We start from the raw sequence: 21,710 nt of genomic DNA, 5'->3' as shown, positions 1-21,710 counted from the left end.
TGGCTCCTTCACGCCACATCTTTTGTTAATCATGCTCTGCGGATGAGACGTTGGCCTGGGCTAATGGATGAGATCAGAGAACGGTCATCTGTTTCCAATCTCCATCTCTCCCGTGTGAAGAGGTGAGCCTTCACTCTGAGACTTTCTGTATCAGACAGAAAGAGACAAAAAACAGCGCAGGGAACTTGACCAGAGAGACCGAAACGCCCTCTTCCACTGTGTCCTCTGAGTAATGGCTACCCGTGGTTCCCTTTTCTTTTAACCTCGAATTCAACAGCTGTTGCTGAAAACATCGGCGTGCTCCCGACGTCTGCGCTGCTGTCCTTCGGGAAACCGCGCTCAGTGGCAGGGAGGGATGGAGCAGCACTGGGAATGTTGGGCGATAAGAAAGATGTGGAGTCATCTTCTGAGGCCAGCGCTGGCCTTGCCGTCGCTCAGGTCCCACTGGGAAATGCCGCAGTCGGACAGGAGCATTAATGGGACAGTATTCCCCTGAGACAGGGCTTGCCAGCAAATTGTTCATTCAGTCGCACTCTGCGGTTAGGCCCGACCAGGGTATGATTCCATATGCCAGAGATTATTTTTATATTTCACCCTCAGGTTATTGGGTTTCGGTTATTTAACTGCTGAGTAAACGAATCAAGGTTATAAAGAGCTTTTATTTGTGTTTGAAATAGGGTTTTAATATTTAATATATTTTCAGTACCATGCTTGAGCGCAGGATTTCGTTTTAAAAAAAGCATTTTTGTTTCCTTCTCCTGGCATTTGGTGTAGTAACGTAAAACACGACTATAGGCTACATGGAGGTTTAAGGCCACCTTCGACCACATTTGGCCCATGGAAATCAACTTTATTTTGCAAAATGATAAATAAATAATGATGAGCCGATTTATATTTTGGGGATGCTGGTATAAGAGACACTCTTTAGTTGCTCAAAGCCAGTCTGCGTGTTTGTTTTTTATAGACCATGGTAATCGCTTGACACCAGCTAAGATTGCTGGGATTGTGTGGTAATGCATTTCCCAGAATTCCACGTTTGGTTCTGTAGTTCTTATCAGTTCTACAAACTGAACAGGGCAACAGGAAGCACCATTGAGAAATGGCTTTGGAAAGTGGTGAACTGAAGGCCTAATGGGGTTTATAACAAAGGTTCGGGAGGGATGACAACAACCAAGCTCAATCGTACTCAGCTGTCAGTAATTAGCAATCGCTCCTTTCAGCCTTCCTCTGCCAAACGCTATAAATACCAGTGTGATTTCCTACTCTCCCTCGCCTACGTCTTTTGCATCCCACCTCCACCCACAACTCCACCTCTGCAGCTGCCCCTTGGTTACCCTGCAGGAGGGGGGGGTCCTGGCCTCCTTGTCCTATGGCCAGGAGGTCGGCCCTCAGCCAAGTGGGTTAAGCCAATATCCGCTCCATAGTAGTTCATCACGCTTTGATCATGGGTGTTGTTGTTCCTATTGAAACCTAAAAACAGCCAATATGCTCATGCCGCCAACGCCCACGAGATGGAAGCCTATATTCCCCATTTTTTGTGGGGTCGATAAAGTCTTGGCCAGATTTCACATACCAGAAATGTTTAAAAGCCAACACCAGCAGCATCACCACCCACAGTCTTTGTGAATACACACTCGTGGACGTAGACATTCGCTTGAACGCTGCAGATGTCATGCATTCTTGGGGATGGAGCAGTGAACAATAGTTTTCTTACAGATTCGTTGCACCCTAAATCACAGTGTCTTCAGCTTTCTGATTACAGTTTGTTCCTGTCGTTTTAATTTTCAACTACAGTTATCAAGTTAAAATCCCTCTGTAAACTATTTAGTCTATTTGTGGTGTTTCTAAACAGTTTACATATAAACAAACTAAACTGTTTTTCTGCCATGGCTTTTTAAGTGCAGATGTTAGCGGGTGAGGAATCATATGTGGTTTCAATTAGGAGGTTATTAAATGTAAACATGATTGCTGGCTTTTTGCTTTTCCTATTTCGCCCATGCAGGGCGTGTTCAGCCCAGTTTCCACAGTCACTGAGGGAGGTGCACAGCCCGATTAAACTCAACAGAAAAACGCAAGACATCACACGGATGCGCTTGTATTTTAATCACTTTAGCATGAGCAACTGAGATCCTTTCACGTTCTACCAAGTGCTTTGTGAGGGTGAAATCCACAGATGTCTGAGCTGAATTTATTTTAAGGACAAAAAGTTGGAATGTTGTGCAGCTAAAGTTTTGTTCTTCCAGTGCAGGGCGAGGCAGTAAAACATTTGATTCTGTATTTTATCATATGGAGGAAGCCAGCAGGCATCATTTTTTAGTGTTGCAAACCACAAGACTTTCCTAGCTGCCGAAATATCGTTGGAAATGGACCAGTGTGCCCAACCACAACTGAGAACTGTTTTAATGGTGTGTGCTTCTCAAGTTCATTGGTAAGCAAAGCAGAAACTTTAGAGTTTGTTTTCAATTTGTCTTTTTTTTTGTACTGGTAGCCTTTGTATTTATGCATGTTTTATGGCATTCCTACAAGCAGTAAATGAAAAATGCAGATGTATTTTAAAACCTCAGAAAGGTACTAAATTTAATTTAGTAAAACCAGTAGAACAATACTGAAGGGGGCGGTTTTATTTTATGTTTGCACTAGCCATCCAATGCTATAAAATAAAGCACCCATCACAAGAGCAGGGCGACTAAGATACATATCACATTCTTTGCACCCACACCTAGTCAGCTGTATTTTCCACCTAATGGACATAAAAAATTGCAGATTGCAGCAAAAGGGGCTTGGCAGCACAAAAGCTTATTAAGTATTGATCTCTGGAGGTCAGCGCTCAAATCCAGCTCTAGCAACGTAAAGGGAGTTTGGCATCGGCTAAGCTGCACACAAAAATTAGTCCGCATCATTGGAACCACCGCCAAACATACTATAGCTCATAGGCTTGGGGTAGCAGTAGGAAGGTTGGTGTGTGACTGAGACTGAGATTCTCGTCTCACTCAATATGAAGGAATTGCAGTGATGCCAAGGAAGTCTGGGAAGGGCTGCAGTCCTGCTTCCCATCCCCTATCAGAATGCTAAAGAGTGGGTCCCGTGTATGCAACAGCTTGGACAGTCACTCATACAGTATATCACAGACTGGTGTCTGCCTCATTCCTGTCCTGGAATAGATACGTCACTGAGAAGGGCTGGAACGAACCAGTCACAGCTTTCTTCCCCTCAGAAAACCAGTTCTTTTTTTTTTCTATCAGCACTTGACACAACAGAACCAAGGTAATTAATGATCTAATCTTCTAAAACCTCGTTTGGAACATGGCTGTAACTGTCCAGGTAATCTTCAAGTTAAGGTAATAGCCGATTTGCAGGGAAGCAGTTTTGCTTCTCCGGCAGGTGAAAGGAGAATCTTTTTGTTTCTCAAAAGGAGAAAAGTCTGTTTCTTTCACGCTTCATGCTCATTCTCTCTTCATGATGTAATTTTAGCCCTCTGTATTAAACACACCCTTTTCATATGAAACAAAAAATGTTATTATGTTCCATAAAAACATAAATAACTTAATGCCACTCAAAGGGGGGGGGGGGAGAGAGAAGAACAACATCATTCATGGAATAATAATAACAAAAGATAATTAAAAAGTGAATCATCAGGGATATAGACAGGAAAAAGATGTGTTTTCTTTTCATTTCGACAAGTGCTGAACTGCTGCTTTCGAATCCTGCAGAGAAGGCCACTGGCTGACTTACTGTACACACACATGCGATTCCAATTAAGGGCCACTGACAAGCCCTTTCCTTTATGGCACCGGCTGGCCTTTCTTTCAAGCACATCGACAGCACATCTTCTGGGGAAAAGCAGGCCTCAAGCAGGCATTTTGCTGTCTTTTTACAACACGTAGAGGGTTTCTTGTGTTTTTGTTTTTTGCCTCTTCACACCAAATACCTCAATTCACAGAGCGCCGGTGCTGGGACGGGGTGGAGTGTGCGCAGGCGTCAGCGCTGTGCGTCTGGAGCAGCTCGCGGTGCTCCGGGGAGACTGTGCCCTTTTGGCTCCGGCGCAGCTCTCCAAAGAAAACACAGGACTCCAATCTGAGTCCCACAGAAGAGGCACACTTTGAAAGAAGAGCTCTCTGTGCAGACAGTCTTTGGTGTGGGTTGTCTGTGGCGTTACGGATCAGATTTATTCATGGTTTTGTACAAAAGTAGGATTTGTTACACTTTTTTATGGAGCTGAGCTTCAGAAGTGTCAGCTGTAAACTTCCAGAAGGTATTCTTCCGAGACATGAAAGACGTGACTTTTCATCGTGAGTTGCTTGTCATTTATCCAGTGTCACCAGTACAAAACGTACCACCTTCACTCACACACCCTGTGTATGTAAGATTGTTTATTTATTCACCCCCGCGGGAGGAATGTTTTTCATTCTTCCAGGACAGGAACCTTGTGGCTTCAAAAGTGAGTGTGCTGGAGTCTTGTGGTCTGTTACAGAGAGTCGTGAGTGTCTGAACCTTACAGGAACCATGTGAAAGCAGCAGAGATGAAGTGGTTGTGATGGCTTGCCTCATTCGCAGGAACAATGACACAGAACACTTAACCAGGTTTGGATTTTGGAGTAATGCCAAACCCCAGAAGAACAGAATTAAGGAAGCGGTCTCCTGTTTCTCTATAGAGTCTGAATTTCTAAGCAGAGCCAAACTCAGGTATCCCATGAGCACAGACACAAATCAGACAAAGTAAGCACATTTTATTATGACAGGATGTTCCTTTGGGAATGATGTAAATACATTTTTTGCTGAGAAAGAAATCTTTGGGGGAATTAAAAGTTTCTGTCATAAAACCAATATCCCAATAAAACATTTTTTTTATTCAGTCACCAGGCATAAACTACTCTTCCAGGAAGCAATTTAAATTTATAGGGCAAAATTAAAACATTTTTATATCCATTTTAGCATCACCTAATGATTTTAATCAATACAGTGCATTCCTTAAACACGTTCTCTTTAGTGTGTCTTTAGTTTCTGAAGAAGCTGTAGTCTCCACCATTAATCCAAGCTTCTTATGAATCTATCAAAATAAACAAGAACATAAGTGACATTCTTAACATTAAGCATCTTTTTTTATCAGCTGTGGGCTCCATGCTGGAATTACTCCTGATATTAAATAGTATTGTAACTTGCGAGTGGAAAATTCCTTGTTGCCAGCGTGGAAGGGAGTGGATTATGTGGCTTACCCTCTTAAAGTGCAGCCTGCAGTCAGTAAACCCAGCCTTTGATTTTAAAAGGATGAAAATGTTCAGGAATTGTAACTTAAGAAGGCACAGGGTAAAAACAAATTTGGGGTGCCTGAAGTGTTCCAATATAATGAAGGAAACAGCCAACATGAATGTGATCGCATATCAAAATTCTTTTTGCACTATTCACACTTGTTAATGTTAATAAACTTGAGACAAAATTACTGATTGCTAGCTATGACGTGTGGCTCATTTTATTAATTGAATATTTGCTTCTTTTGACAAAAAAAGACAGCTTAAATCTAGATAGATACTTTATTGATCCCGTGAGGGAAATTGCAGAATATACTGGCTCACACCGAGTTTTGGGCAGGATTTTGTTTAGCTGGAAGCACGCAGCTATCAGACTTTTCAAAGTAAGTGTCTGGTACAGTATGCAGACTCGTTATATTTCTTGCAGCAGTTTAAACTCTGTAAGCAAGTGATGCCATCGAATTTGGAGCAAATCTGCAGTGGGGAACGAAATGTACAAAATGTTTTAGTGCACGGTGTGGTGCTACAAAGATGTTTGAAATATTTAAGCAATGTTTGCCCCAGATGTATAGTAAGGGGTTTTACCGTTACACCTGGATTAAATCAAGGCGACTTCGATCCTCCTGCCAGTCACGTCTCACAAACCCAGTGCTCGATGGCATCGTTTTGTTTGACAGACCTCTTCCTTCTACCTAATGGCAACCTGCCATCAAGTAGTGGGTCTGTAATTTGTGATGGGCGGGTGGGTCGAAGTTTTTCGATTTAATCCAGGTCTCAGATTGCAAATGGAAAAAAAACCAGATGAGGTTGGTATCAAGGACATATTTATCACTGTAGCCCCAGACGTTGTAAGCAATGCACTAGTGCCTCCTCTTTTCCTTGCTTGATAGGCCTGTCAAGTGGGGTGAGATTTAAAGTTTTACTCAGTGGTGGAGCTCTTGTAGTGCTCTGGGAGCATAAAGGCTCCCTACAATACATCAGTCAGTTAACGTGTAATATTTGTGAAATGAAACTGTCATATTTCATCAGAGACTTTTAATGGAGTTCATAACAAACATTCAGGAGAGAGACAGTGTCCCCGGCTCCTGCCAGTCAGCTGCTCTCTGTTGTGATAAGAGAGGACTTCACACTTCCTTTCCCAGCATTCTTTCCTTGGGCTCTTTGCCACCAGCTTCATAGCCACCTCTGATGCAGAGACCCGCTTTCTAAGAAGGGGCTGTTTTAGCTCATCCAGGTGGCCAGACACAGGTGGTCACACCTACAAACCAAAATGTGCTCTTAAATCTTCATTTCACCCACTAAGTCATTATGTGCAGGAGATGCACTTGGCACCTCTTGAAGTGTAGATATACTGCAAGTGTGATAACGCACGATGTAAACATAACTTCTGGCCGGCTGGTGTCCCGATACCAACCCCCAGTTTAGGGATTAATGTAGACGAACAAATATTTAGTTTAAATAGATAGTTTATTGCTATTAATATCCCCCTGCTTTTTATTAAACAAAAATACCCACATACTGTACATATTGCCAGACTGTTTTCAGACTTCCTGTGATATTCTGTGACAATTCAAGAAGAGGACCAAAGATGTCTGGTCTGCCATGTGTGTATATTAGCATGAAGAAAGCTTTCTTATACCTTGAGTTTTAAGTCAGGAGCTTTCCTATTATCAAGACCTTAGCTAAGGCAATATGCTGACTGGGATGCGATCTTGACTTTGGGCAATGTTAAGGGTATTGGGCTGGTTATGTCCCACTGGCTGTACTATAATAAGATTTCAAGAATCTGCGGGGAGGAGAATTTACTGGAGCACAACTCCCCCTAGGGCATTTTCATAGAAATTGGTTCCTTCGTTCGCTCGAGCCTCCCTAAGCCAAGCTGCCTGTTTCCTTTTGTTAATTATCCTGCATTCTTTCTCTGCCTGGACTGAGTTAAACCACGGTCTGCAGAGCCAAAAATTAAAGTCTGCTGTTGATCATAATCCAGGAAAAAAAAGAGAAAAAATAACTGAGAGCATGAGCGTGCTGTAGCCCACAGTCATTGACATAGCTAGTTTATCACTGCAACAAAGCCACAGCACTTCAGACAGAAGGGGCTCCTTAACATTGCATTGCATTTCCACTGGGTCACCCTGTGCTGCAGTGTAAAAATAAGTCACACATTCAACAGCACCACAAGATTTTGAGGCAGCAGCTTAAAAGTTAAAGGAAATGCATTTGCGTTCTTATTTTTCAAATAAAATCCTGCATTTACTTATTGCAACGTGTCTGGTTGAAGCGCAGATATCCATGCTAGCATAATTCAATAAACTCTTTGTTACAAGAAAGCGTATGGATAAAGGAGAAAGATTAGCTTAAAATCAGCTTCATAGCAATAAGCATCACGAATATAGGAAGTGGGATCAGTCTTTTCAACCTCAGATACTGCGAACTAGCCCTGAAGTATTGCGTTGAATGGTTTACTGTAAATCCTAGATCACCTAACACATACTGTATATGAAAGGAAAACCTCTGAATCGCTATTTTTAGCCTGAAATGGTTTACTTTAAATACGAATAGATTTGAAGTGCCTCGTCCCTCGTCCCCTTGAAACTGCATTAAATGCTGCATGTATATATCAAATACCAATATGCAAGCAAAATAAGTGTTAACGGATATTTTTGTGCCAGCTCAGCTCTCCCAGTATTAAAAAGAATCTGAATTGAGCGATCTTCTTCTATGTTCAGTACTCAGTGCATTTAAAGCCACATTGTGAAACATATATTGTTTCAAACTTCCAACAGATCCTCATCCCTGCAGCAGAAAGATATAAACACCTCTGTTTGATGCATGAATTTGCATCACTGGGTACTGTTACGCTTTTCTGGATCGGCATACATTGACGTGGGGTGAAAGCCTTTATCACAGAAACCAGTGATGAAGTTAATCTGAAGGTCTTAAAAGCAGTGATAGTGCCCCAGCGCTAGACAACCTGGACAACAGCCTGATTGGTTTGTGTTGCAGGCTGCAGCCCCTCCTCCCCCTTGTAGACAGTGTCAGCCCATAAGAACCATGCCAGCTCTCGCAATGGTCCTGAAGCAATTAGGGACTTGTATCAAGGACAGCCAGAAAGCCTCCTGAGTGCTGAGCACTTAACTCTGCAGGGTACCTTTGTGACTTCTAAATCCAAAAGCAAAACACGAAGATAAATGACTCTGTAAATACTGTATAAAAAAATAATGTACAGCTGTCCCCCCAGGCGCTTTTCTGGCCCGCACAGGGGCTATTGGCTGGACTTTACACAGGCAGGAAGCTTGTCAGAGAGGGGTATTCATAACCAACTCCTCTGTAGGAAGAGGACAATATGTAGCACTTTTTCCTGCAGGGCAGGCTTGAGAACGCATGGAGAGGCTGAGCAAGAAGACAAAGATAAAGAACAGTGCTGCAAATAGCAGAGCTCTGCCCAAGAAATGTGCACAGCATCTAGACTGCAGTGTGTATTTAACCTGCATTTGTGTCATTAATTCATATTAATATTGGGCCAGCTGTAATCCAGGGATTTTATATCCCATTAAAAAAATATATTCCCAACTCCAAAGCAGCCAGCTTTGAGCCACCAGGACTGAATACCCCTATTCTGTTTCTTGTCGGCAATAAATAATAATAAAGAATTAAAATTAGCAGTGTCAAATGCTGTAAATGAATGGGCCTTGATTTTGCTTGCAGTTTTCCTGGGCGTGCTGATGGTACGAGCCGAAACGGAGATGAAGAGTGTGGTGGGGGACAATGCTACCCTGCCCTGCCACCACCAGCTGTGGCAAATGGACCCCAGGACGCTGGACATCGAGTGGCTGCTCCAGAGGACTAACTCCAAGCAGAGGGCGGTAAGACAGACTTCCACTCCAGCACTGGCTGTGGATTTTGCATGTCCTAATTGGCATTAACCTTGGGAAAACATGATTAACATTCGACACATCCCCATGCTGATTACGGATGCCCACCCCGTTCATAACATTTCTGAGGCGCCAGCAGCATTTTAAAAACCACCTTGGAGAGCACTGTGCAAGACCACCTGCACGCAGTGCTCCGCCGAACGGAGGGAGAACAAAATCTGCTTGAGACACAATTAACCTGAGTGAACCAGGAAAAGTGATTCACTTCCTGGGAACGAAGTTTTAAAAGCTTGATTCTGTACATTTTAATCTTCTGTGCTACACAAAGGCCACTGTGTTGAACCATCAAAGTAGTTCAGTTAGACTGGGGAATATCAGTGTAAGAAAAAAGAACTAATGCTTTGATATTTATTATATATAAGAACATAGATTTTAATATTCAAGTGGTTGTTAACAGAGGGTTTTATAATTAAAATTAAACAGATCTGAACATTGGATTTGGAAGAAGACACATCAGCTGGCCGTGCTACAGAAAGAATAAATGATATATATATATATTTGTTCTGCTCTAAAAAAGAATGAGTTTGTCAACATTTTGCTTTCGTCGTTCATGAAAAACCACGGTCCCGGGTTGCCAGGCGGCAGTGCTGAGGCTTCGAAGGAAGAGACTGCCGCAACTTTGCTATTTTTGAAGCTTGTCTGAATCCAGGGCAGTAGACCTGTTCCCCTTTCCGCAAGTCTGGCATGGGGAAGTACACCCAGGAACATCACCAACTCCCCCATCAGCAGGAGGCTTGATGGGGACATGCATAGTAGCACTTTTGCTGACAGCTGTAGGTGACACAGCTCTGGTTAGCAGCTGAAGTGAAGCATCCAGTCAGGTTCTGTGTTCCATAGGTAATCGTTTGTGAGACGAGGGCTTCTGCATTGCCGCTGGCAACAGATGTTGGTCGTCTGTGCGCAGCAGGCAGTAAACAAGAATTAGAAAGAGCAGCAGTCCGTGCAGCTTGATGCAGTCTGGCACCGGCGCTTAGCAGGCAGCCAGGACAGAGCAGCCAGGTGTGCTGTACACGGATGTGAGAACTGCACTGAGCTTTCGCTTCTCAGAGAAATCCCTCCCCCCCCATGGCTCTGGTGCGCACGGGCTGTGCCTCACCGTGCTGGAAGCCACCTTCAGGGGAAGAAAAATCAAAAACAGCTTAAACAACTGTAAAAAAAAAAGAGAGAGAAACGTTTTGCGCCGCTCTCCCGCAGGTGATCACCTACTCGGGCAGCTCGGTGTACGACGACCTGCACGAGAGCCTGAAGGGGCGCGTGGCGTTCGCGGCAGACTACCTGAAGGGCGACGCCTCCCTGCGCATCGCCGACCTCCTGCTGGCGGACTCGGGGCTGTACACCTGCAAAGTGAAGAACGGGGGGCACTACAAATGGAGCAACATCAACCTCACGGTTCTGGGTGGGTCTCGCCGCGCCGAGCTGAGCTTTCGGGTGTTATCATGAGCGGGCAGGGAAGTTGTAAAAAGTGCCTAGGAGAGAGAACTGACACTGTGCAAAATATGCGGTAGCTTGAAAGGGGGTCTCTCTTCCTGTTCTTGTAGCGCTGGTGTACCAGCAGGCTTACAAGTTCTCTTTGAAGCACCAGCGTGTGAAGTTGCTAACTGGGGCAGTTAAGCTGATGAGGGAGGCTAAGTTGTGATGAGAACCAATGGACACAGAGCTCTACAGGACCAGGTTCAGGCACCCCTGACCTAACGTAATACTTTAAACACAGAAAGTATGTAAAGGCAGAAATACAGGGGCGAGATACAGATACAGCACATACTGTTTCTGCTGAGGATGGCAGAGGAATACTGCAGGGATGACAAGCGTGTTTATAACAGAACCAGACTTACTAAAGGAGTCTAATAAAACTGTGTGAGAAGATGTGGCATTCAGTTTACCAAATAAAACACTTATGCACAGTCACTTTTAAGACATTTTTAGCGAAATGCAAATGTTTCTGTAACAATAAACCATTTGTCATTCCTTGTTTTTTATGTCCCTCCTCCATATTTTGTACAGTGTTTTGTATGGTGTTGAACTGTGGTTTAACAAAACTTTTATTTATTTCCTGCCCTGTCTCGTATTTTCTGCTATTTGTCACTTCAGAGATTTACATTTTCTACTTAGCTGAAACCCCATTTAATATTAAACTCATACCGCTGTGTTCGATCATCTAACAATCAAGTTGCTTTATTTTATTTGTATATTTTATGTCTAGAGTCTAAGTGGGTTGTGATAATGGGAGTTGTGTAAATCCTGGATGGACCAAATGTTTATAAAAATCCTCTATCAATTACCCCAGACATGTTTTTTTCTTTAATTTATTAGAATAGAAATGCATACCGTGTAATTTAAATATTTTACATCTGGTGCTTAATTTTTTCATTCTGCTTTCATAATTATGACAATGCAGAACAACAGGAGTCTGGAAAATAACGTTCATATGTCTTTTCAGTTCTGGGGGAACTGCTTTTAAAATGTCAGTCACCTTTTTTGTGCAAGATGTAATCTAGAAGAAAAACAACAGGTGTAACACACACAATAAATAATTTTAGATGGAAATCTTAAAACAGACAAGAGAACATTATGATCCATTCAGTCACTTTTAGTAGCTGCTATATTCCTTGAGTCATGGTGATCCAGCAGGTGCAACCTGGATGGCTTTCCTGGGCATACGAGCTAATTTTTCACACACACACGTGCTGGAGAAAATTAAGAGACTCTAATTGATCTGAATGCTCTGCGGAGTCCTCCTTAACCAACATAGTGGTGGAGGAGAAACTCCTCCACACCACATTAGTGGCTTGTTTGCTGCACTTATATTCCAAAGAGCCGACCCTAACTCAGCCATAGTATAACCATATTGAAATCAGTAAACCCTAGGTCAGTGCAAGAGCACTGAACCATCAATACTCACTTTTATGAGAACTCTACAACTTTCAAAACGAGTGTGACCAAAAGATGGAGATCTGTCCAAGAGACCCCTTCTTCTGTGTTCTCTTCCTCTTTAAGTAATGCCTGCCCTTATTTTCTCTCTAATCAAGTCGTGAAGCTGCCTTCCAATGTGTTACACCCACCAAGACACCGCAGAGAGACAGTAGCTTCACTGCAATGTCTTTGGACTGTGGGAAGAAACAGAAGTACCTGGAGCAAGCCTGCGTGATTATGCAGACAACATGCAAGTTTCTCATGGACAGAGACAGAATCAAGCCCGGGAGCTATGACGTGGCAGAGCCACCCACTGCACCACCCACAATTTATGATATTATAGAACAGTTAATTTAACTGGCATATTGATGTAGCAAGACTGCAGCTGCAAAGATTCCTATTTTCCTTTTTTCTCCAACATTGCTACAGAGACTTAATCATGTGTCTGTATATATATATAAAAAGAATACTCACTGCTTTTTGATGACCCCTTCAATTTCCGAGAGAAATCTTTTCCCATGCAGCAAGAGAGAATGATGGTTTGGCAGTGAACCCAAAGCCCAGCCACTCTTGAGAAGCTTCAACAATTCTGCCAGTAACGCACAGGACACACGAGAAAGATCATCTTCTCTCGTTTTTAACAGTTCAGCTCAAACTTGCCCCCGTGAGATGATGAAGGCAGAGGCGAGACCCCCTCTGCGTATCCATGTGGTTTACTATGTGTGTTTGAGCGCTTTTTCATCCCTTCATTTATATACAGTGAAGCCGTCGAAACCAAGGTGTTGGAAGGAGGGGACTCCGGAGGAAGGCGGCAGTGTGAAGCTGAGCTGTAAATCCTCCGACGGGTCTGATCCCATCAAGTACCGGTGGGAGAGAGTTCTGGGCAACGGCAAGAATGTGGGCAAACTGCCACAGCAAGCGCTGATAGGTGAGCTGGGGGTTCCACAATGATTCCCCTGTCTGTGTGCATTAGGTTTCATCCTCATTCAGTTGGAACAACAGTGTGCTCAGGTTCTCCTTACTCCTGCTCGATGGAAGTGTGTTTAAATCTGAGGCGCTTAAACAGGAGGCACTTCCTTTTGCAAAGGGTTGTGGGAGAGTGGATCTCGCCATGCTGTTGAAGCCAGTACCCTGGCATCTTTCAACAAATGGCTGGGTGAGCTCCATGTAATTAATGGATTAACTACTAACTGCCAAACAGGCCAGGTCGGTCAAATAGTCTGCTCTCATTTGCAACCTTTCTTACATTCCCAAGAATTGTAAAGGTATAGTGTACTTAATACTAAGAATCTGCCATTAATTAGCTGGAGAAGGAAATCACTCCCTGGGCTGTAAGATTAAGGCTGACAAAACTCCCCTTGTAAGGATTGAGCCATGGAGGCTGCTGCAAGTCTGAAGATGGGTTTGAGGGAGGTGTTTGAGAAAAGATGTGTGGAATAAGCATGGGGGTTTAGCTTGCGAGTATGTATACGTAAGGGAGCAAAAGTACAAGATGACAATTTGACCTCCTCCTAAATTTCTATTTAAAACTCCCATTTTGTGCTGAATGTAATTTAAACATCTGTCTGTGATTTCTATTTGTTTTTTTTTTCATTCACTGAATGAAAAAAAATAGTGTCTAAATGGATTTTTTATCTGGTTAAATAAAAGAAATGAAGTAAATTATAACTAGATTGAACCAGTTAAATAGTAAAAAAACATATTGGCATCCTGCATTACTGTAATTTTTTATTTAAATTCTTAAATCAAAGCTTGATTTGAAGGACAGCCTAGCAATGAGATTGCCAAAACATCCTTCATCTTGTGAGGGAAGAGCTTGGGAGTAGTAAATGGGATGAAGGAGGGGAGTGTGAAGGGATCTCCTGGGTGCAAGACCTAGATAGGAGAGCAGAAGTTGACAAGATTAGGATCTAACCTTCCTCCTAAAAATTGTTATAAAATCCATTAAATGGTCTATAGATGAGTTTTGTAACACAAAACACTTTCACTCTCTACTTCGCTTACTTTCATGGGATTTTAAGATGGGATGATGGGATCCTTGATTGGTCATTTCTCTGCATTTTAAAGTTTTTCCTCCGTGTGGGATTCTTACTTTTTTTTACTCAGATTTGCAAAACCCTGAAATTGTCACTTTGAGAAACCTGACACAGGACAACAGCGGCAAGTACAAGTGCACTGCTAGCAATGATGTGGGAGAGGAGAACTGCATCATTGAGATCGACATCCACTGTGAGTACCGGCACAGTTCTGCAAGATCTGTGTGATGAAGGATTCATGTACATTTGGTAGGCCACGCAGTACCACTGCTTTAATTAACAATGGATGAACATCCCCGCCCACCCAGTTGAAGCCTGTCCAAGAGTCAGTATCTGTTGACCACTGGGACTGCATTGATTGATCTGCCCTTTTCAGACAACTGGGATTCTCCACAATCAATGTAGTAGTTTGGTTACATGCTAATGAATGTGATGGAGGGATAACATAGGATATTTGGTGTAACTGGCCTAGCTGAGAGAATAACAGCCCGACTATAAGGATGAGGCTGACTGACCCCCCCCCCCCCCCCCTCTGCCCGCCCCCCACACATACATACACACAAACACTTTTGTGAGGAATGAGCCAGGGAGCTGCTGCAAGGGTGTAGATGGGCTGGCAGGGGAGATGGGAGAGAGATGCACAAAGGGAATTCCAGAAGGTGAGATATATGCGTCACGCCCTGTACTCCTAGAGGGCGCTCTACCTTTGTCCTGTTCCTAGTTCCCTGTGATTATTCATGTCTTTCCAGTGTGTCTTGTTGAGGAGCCTCTTTACTTCCTGTGTCTGCTCTGCTCCCGGCTCAGCATTTAGGGTACGGATGTCATGAGACCCGCCTATTTCCAGGTCGCCCCACGTCTGTGGCCTGAGGGCATAGGTTTCCTTACTGACATCATCCAACCCCCTTAGCCTGGGCTAACCTCCTTGTTGCCCCTTTTGCCACTATGCATAGGGTTGCTGCTGCTCTCCTTGTCATTCCACGGCTTGCCCTTCCAACATCGGTGACGATATACTGTATATATAGCTAGGAGAGTGGAAGTAGACAACATTAGGATCTAACCTGGCTCCTGCGCTCTTGTTATAAATTCCATTTGGTGGCACTGGGCTTTGGCAGTTAGGCAGAATGCGTACATTTTTGCTTTCACAGCTACAGATTTATTACAGTTACCTAGGCTTGTAAACTTGCTCACTTTGAGCCAACTGAGAAAAGCCTTTGTGTGGATATGCGCAAGCAACCTGTCCTGCGTGATTCATATGCACAAAAAAAATTGATATTACTGGTGCTCTTTTTATTTTAACCAGTTCCCCTTACAGAATAATTAAATGGGAAAATGTAATGAGAAAATAAAATCCTTCATCTTCTTTGAGCTCACGGGTCAAAGCAACTTGCACATAAAGGCGCGATACGATCTGAGTGGAAAGAATCTGCCAAGCCAGGATGTGGTTATGGTGCTAATGGCTAATGCTAAATGCTAAAGGATAGAGTGCCTTAAAAGTGTAGGAAGCAGTGCAGGATTACCACGTAGCACTTCTGCAGTGTGCGCACAGTGCAGCAGGACTCCTGGTCTGAAGATGGTGTGCCGTACCTCTCTTTCAGATGTCCGGGAAGTTGGTGTGGTTGCAGGGGCGATTGTCGGGGTGGCGTTTGGAGTACTCTTAATCTTACTTGTCATCTGGCTGGTTTTCCGCAAGAAGGAAAAGAAGAAGTACGAGGAAGAAGAAACTCCAAATGAAATAAGGTGGATTTTTTTTTAATTTTGCGAAAGAAGCGCGCAGAATGAGATTGGTTTTGGTTTTTTTTGTAAGAAAAAAAATGGCATTTAATGCATTGTCTGCACGCTATGTCCCCTTTGTATTGAAATAACCTAAATAAGATATTAGTTTTAGAGGCAGGTGTTGACTGCTCATTGTAGCATCACTGGGTATTGTGGGTAATCATTGCATGGTGCTTCCTGTTGTCCAGTCTCATAAACCCTCTGCTTTGTTTTCCTCCCCCCCACCCCCACCCAGGGAGGATGCTGAGGCTCCTAAAGCCAAGCTGGTGAAGCCCAACTCCCTGTCCTCATCCCGTTCGGGCAGCTCGCGCTCGGGAGCCTCCTCCACGCAGTCCATGGTGCACAGCAGCGCCCCCCGGAGCCACAGGCCCCGCCCTGCAGCCTGCCTGAAGGAAAACGGGCAGCTGCCCAGCTTCCCTCAGTCTCCGCCCACCTACACGCAGGTGATCACCAAGGAGCCCGACACCGACAGCAGCAGGCTCAGCCCCGGGAACCTGGTCAGGATGGGCGCCACTCCCGTCATGATCCCGGCCCAGACCAAGGCCTTTCAGACTGTGTAGGGGAACCTACACACTGCGAACGCCCAGAGAGCGACGAAACGGAAGCCCACTGACGTACCATTAATAAAAAAAAGGCACTGTGAGTTAAAGAAAAAATCACATGAAAGGATGTAGCTGAAGGTATCGCGGTGAGGAATTGAAGACAGAGCTCAGTGTCTGAATGAATGCATTCAAAAGGGAAAATAAGGAGTGACTTTGCCCCCTCTTTGCGAAATACCTTGATAATGCCTTTCTCTTTTTCGTTTTTCATTTTGCTCTCAAATTTGAAGCCAAGGATGAGAAAAAAAAGTCCCCAGTGTGTTGGCAGACAGTAGGTTTGTACTGTATTTGTCTGTTCTTTTGTCAAAGAATCGCCGCATTCAGGAGAGAAGAGTGGAGTGGCACTGTAAAAGTTTCCATTTGAAGAAGAAAAAACTAAGTGAAAAAGCCAAAGACATTCCACCTTCCAGGGAAATATGTCAATGATCAGCCACCGTGCTGTTGTTAACCAGGTTTCTCTGGGGGACTGTGGAGAAACTGCATTGCTTCATCATTTGCTTCTGTCTCGTAACGACCTACGGCCATGCATACTGTAAGCCTGTAGGAAACACAAGCGAGCTTTCATCGCCTCATATACTCATCTTCAGGCACCGGGACACATCATGTGCATTCCAGATTCCAGGTGCTGGCAGCAAAGGAATTAAACAGGCCATCGTCCATCCGCCCATTGTCGAAAAGCCTCTTATGCATGGTTGAGGGCCGCGGCAAGTTAGACCTTCCCAGGTGGCCTTGGTTTCCCCTTGCAGGTTAGTGCTGTATCACGCCTCCGTCACAAACCGAGACTCTCCAATCGCGGGCGCGTGGATGATGGGAAATCGCCCAGGGCTCTGCCCTTGACGTGGGCGCCTTCCCTTGGTTGGTATCAGAATCAGCAGGCAGCCAAGGAAGTATGTGGAGGCTGATCAGGGCAGATCAAAAACCAAAGCCACAGCTGATTAATGGATTAGTAGAAGGAGCTTTAAACATCCCTTCCTGTCCTGTCGTGTTTTGTTTAATAATCGACATGGGTGTCAATAATGAGTGTCAGTCCCTCATCTGCTAGACTGGTGATGCAGGGAGAGAGAGGAGTGACGTGGAAGGGGTCGACTTTACGTTTCATTTTGTAGGTTTGGGGGGGGAAACGAGGTTCCACCCTGAACGTCCTGCATTTCATGATTCATCTTAGAGAAAATTCCTAGAAACGGTTCTGTGGCTGTCCCCGCTTTCCCAGTGAAAGAGCTGCTGTATATCCTAAGAGGCCCTGTTAATACGGCTTTTTTTCTGTAAGATAAAAAAGCAGAAAGTAGAAAACCTTACAAAGAAAAGTTGTTCGTCAGTTCATCTGCAGCAACAGCGGAGGGTGCAAAGTTTATTCTTAAATCAATAGCTATTCGCGGTAGCTTCTTCTCAATTTTCAGCGAGAAGTGATGACCTTCAGTGTTATGATGGATTTTCTATAGATATGTCTGTAGACGGTGTTAATTGGGAAAGAACAGAATCTTTTTTCTTCTCCATCATGACTCACTTGGGTACAGATTCTTAAAGATGTTGTCCAATGGAAAAAAAGCTGTGAATCTGTTAGAATCTAAAAATAGCATCCAGTTTGGGATGGTGGACCTGGTACATCACTGTTTTTTTTTCCCTGTTTAACTGCATCATAGATTTCCTACACCAAAATCAGTTAATGAAACTAGGAATGTTATATTAAAAAAAAGATGGAATACAAAATATTTTTTTACTTGATATTACAGGGACATTAATCCTTTTAACCTTGACACATATAAATATGACCCACATCTATAAAATGAGGGGTCACATTTCTTTATTTAAGGAGAATGCAAATATAGGAACTTGTATACTGAAACTAGAGGAAGTCACTGAACCTTTTGCAGTCCTGATAATACGTAGGTGACATACCCTGCTAAAGGACTGAGCAAGTATTTCAGACTCGATTAGTACACCGCTGTGTCTTCAAGAACTCCAGTATTTGATACTGTGCGGCTGCGAAAGGAACTGTGTGAGCAATAAAGCACTAATTACTGTCTGGCGGAGGCTGAGCAGAGTGGATGGGCTGTAACGCCTGTTAGCGTTTTCTAGTCACTTATTTTTTATCTCTAAAAAAGTAAAATAATGACCATCTGACTGGCGTTTCAGCCTTACACGAGTGTCGGCATCCAAGAGGGCGCAGAAACAGACTTGGTCGACGCGAGGCAGAGATGGAGCAGAATAATGAAATCACGCGAACATTTCACATTCTTTCCTTATTGAGAGAGTTTAACAAAAAGTCATACATTTTAGGGTATTCGTTTCGATAGCCAAAGCGTGCAGCAATTCACAAATGCAAGAACATAAAACACTTAAGATGCGTGAAAGAAACATACCTTCTCTTAAGTGACTAGCTTAAAAAATGCTTCGCCTACCACGCCTACACCTTCCCAAAACTCAGCATAGTTTCGTCTACAGTAACCACTCATTTGCGTTGTCTTTGTATCGATTACATTCCTAAAACGGGCGTGGCTGTACGAGTGACATGCGGGCCGGCACCGGGCCAGGAACGACCCTGGGGATCGGAAATCGCCCCCCGCTGAGCCCGTGTGGTCAAACCCATTGGCCGATGAGGTTACTCCGTCCGCCCGAGCGCTCCGCCTGTAGCCCGGAGAGCGAATGGCGCTGCTCCGTTCACACGTCCCGGACCCTCTCACGGCTGGGAAGGTAACCTTCACCGGATTGCCGACTCACTAAACTGCTCTAACCGACTAGCAGCCCCCTTCCTTACCTGTTTAGAGAGTGCCTCATAAAACTTAATTGCAACCAGCTGCAGCAGATCCTGTTGTAGCCAGACGCCAGCTTTTCTTCACTCAACTGTTCTTAAGACGCCCCCCAGCGTCTGAGACCGACAAGGACCACTCGGGCAGACAGCTGCTCCTCATATGCATCACATTATAATTTCAATTATTTATAACACAACAACATCAAAAGCAAGCAATCAGACAAGTTTTTTTTTTAAAAGGCAAGGTTGAAGAGATGTATTGTCGGCGTGTCTCCTAAAGTGTTAAAGCAGTCCAGTCTCCCTTGTGGTACTCCCAAGATCCAGAACAACAGCAGCTTATGTATCTAATGTAATGTGACTTTTCAGCTGAAAACTCGTTGCTGGGGTTTTTTAATAGCCACGGATTGGTCTTTCAGTGATTGGAGTGCTTCTCCCAGAAGAGACGGGCTTGTTATTTTTATTCCCCCAGAATAAATTTGATGGATGAATTGTCAGGAAATATTAAGAGTGACTGATGGAGCAGCTCCCTTAAGGATAGCACTGTGTGTTCGTCTTAGATAGCATGGCAGCGCCGAGCTCCTTCCAGACACAGTGTGGCGCAGGAAGGGCGTGAGGGGGGCAGAAAAGCTGCTTGCGAGGGCTGTGATTCTCAGGTGGGGTTTTTAAACAGAACAGTAACTCTTAGCACCCGAACGCCCGTTGGATTCTGTCTGCTCTATAAAGGAAAGCTGTGCAAAATATGATTTTTGTGATTTTTTTTTGTTCTGAACGACACCTTCTGCCTTCAGCAAAAGGGTACTAGGGGCTGGCCTGGCCCAGGGGTGTCCTCTTTTTAGGGCGCTTCCTTCTTCCTGGCGGGATCATGTGTCCATCAGCTTCTCCTTCATAGCCCCTCGATCCGGCACCCCATCCTTCAATACATCGCAGTGACGCATTGTGGGAAACCGTCGTCACAGACGAAGGGGCACGCGGTTTTCCTTTTTTAAATTATTTTTAAAACCAACCCACTTTCAGAAACTCCAGAGGCCGAAATAACGCCAACCATTCTGGGCAAGCTCGCACGTGAATGACAAAATGGCACTCCGAGACAGACGGACCCCGGGCGGAACACGGCGACAAATGGCAAAAGACACTGAAAGAGTGAACAAACAAACAAAAAAAGTGGGATTTATTTGGTCAGGATAAATGAACTTTAATTTGAACTTGACAGTTTCTCTGCCTGGTGCTTTCAGTACATGTATGACACAACATATAGTCTTCTGAATAGCATGTCTGTCCTGTGTTTTTAAGCGTGTATGGATTTTTTTAGCATATGAAACGAAAATCTGGGGAGGGGGGGGACTGCATTACTGTTCCAAGGAATTTGCATCGGAAAGCGATCATTGACCTGCCGCTCTAATAGAAATGCAACTTTGGGGATGCTGTATTTCTAAAACTGTAAATACATCAGAAGAAAATGTTTAGTATATTTCTTTATTTAATTAACTCCAGGTACTTTGCACTTTTATAAACTGTGCTTACATTGGATCAGTTCCGCCTGTAACAACCGTATGGGGCGCAGTGTCTGGGGAAGTCCACACTCGGCCTGTGCCTCTAGCAAGAGGATTCAAAACCACTGATTGCTTTCATTTCTCCATAATTGTCATTTCTTCTCTTTGATTTTGTAAACCAATGGGTTGTTTAAAAAAAAAAACACATGTAAATATGTCCGTCACAAGTAAATTGTATATTTTTACGATTTATGGATTATTACTGTTTTATTTGTAATAAAATAATCAGTACCAAACTGTTTGTTTCTGTGGGTGGGTCGCAGGTAGCAGATGCATTGTGTGAAAACACCGTGAGTGTGCACACCTGCAGGATGCTCACCGATCTGAGCGTGAAAACGTTGAGTATGCAGACCCGCAGGATGCTCACCAATCTGAGTGTGAAAACGTTGAGTATGCAGACCCGCAGGATGCTCACTGATCTGAGCGTGAAACGTAAATGTGCACACCTGCAGGATACTGATCTGAATGTGAAACATGCTTGTGCCGACCCGCAGGATGCTCACCGATCCTGAGTGTGAAAACGTTGAGTGTGCACACCTGCAGGATACTCACTGATCTGAGCGTGAAAATGTTGAGTGTGCACACCTGCAGGATACTCACCGATCTGAGCGTGAGTACCGACAGCGAGACACCGAGACTTGGCAATCTCTGGTTCTGCACAGATCTTGGTCCTGGGGGGTTTATAGGCAGCTTTATGTGGTCTGTGGTCAAGGTCTGGGAAACTGGTTACACAGCAGTCATTGAGGAAACGTCCTCCAGAGGTCAGAGGAAAACCTGTCACTCTGTGGAGTCAGAGCTGGAGACCATCTCATGAGACACAAGTTAAGACAAGACACAAGGACAAGCTTTCCACCTTTTCACAGGGAGCTGAAATGATGGCGCTAATGAGTTGTGCCTACAAAATGTTACAACACA

At 44.1% G+C, this 21,710-nt stretch overlaps 1 protein-coding gene across 3 annotated transcripts in view; it reads left to right on the top strand.

The window, feature by feature from the left end:
* The window catches only part of LOC102691515 (CXADR-like membrane protein), a 111,229-nt gene extending 90,198 nt beyond the window's left edge, over positions 1 to 21,031 (top strand). For 2 of the 3 annotated variants that reach the window (XM_015337552.2, XM_006642159.3), the window contains 6 exons: positions 8,952 to 9,109; positions 10,373 to 10,574; positions 12,849 to 13,016; positions 14,195 to 14,317; positions 15,720 to 15,861; positions 16,133 to 21,031. In XM_015337552.2, coding sequence (XP_015193038.1) covers positions 8,969 to 9,109; positions 10,373 to 10,574; positions 12,849 to 13,016; positions 14,195 to 14,317; positions 15,720 to 15,861; positions 16,133 to 16,457 — 1,101 coding nt within the window. In that variant the 5' untranslated portion in view covers positions 8,952 to 8,968 and the 3' untranslated portion in view covers positions 16,458 to 21,031. Of the gene's footprint in view, positions 1 to 4,083; positions 4,357 to 8,951; positions 9,110 to 10,372; positions 10,575 to 12,848; positions 13,017 to 14,194; positions 14,318 to 15,719; positions 15,862 to 16,132 lie in introns of those variants that run through there. The other variant, XM_015337555.2, reaches the window with a different exon arrangement.
* Positions 21,032 to 21,710: the final 679 nt, after the last annotated feature.

Source organism: Lepisosteus oculatus, chromosome 23 (genome assembly GCF_040954835.1).
Source record: "Lepisosteus oculatus isolate fLepOcu1 chromosome 23, fLepOcu1.hap2, whole genome shotgun sequence".
NCBI lineage: Eukaryota > Metazoa > Chordata > Actinopteri > Semionotiformes > Lepisosteidae > Lepisosteus > Lepisosteus oculatus.
Note: the sequence above shows the minus strand (reverse complement) of the source record. Positions and strands in the feature narration are given on the sequence as shown.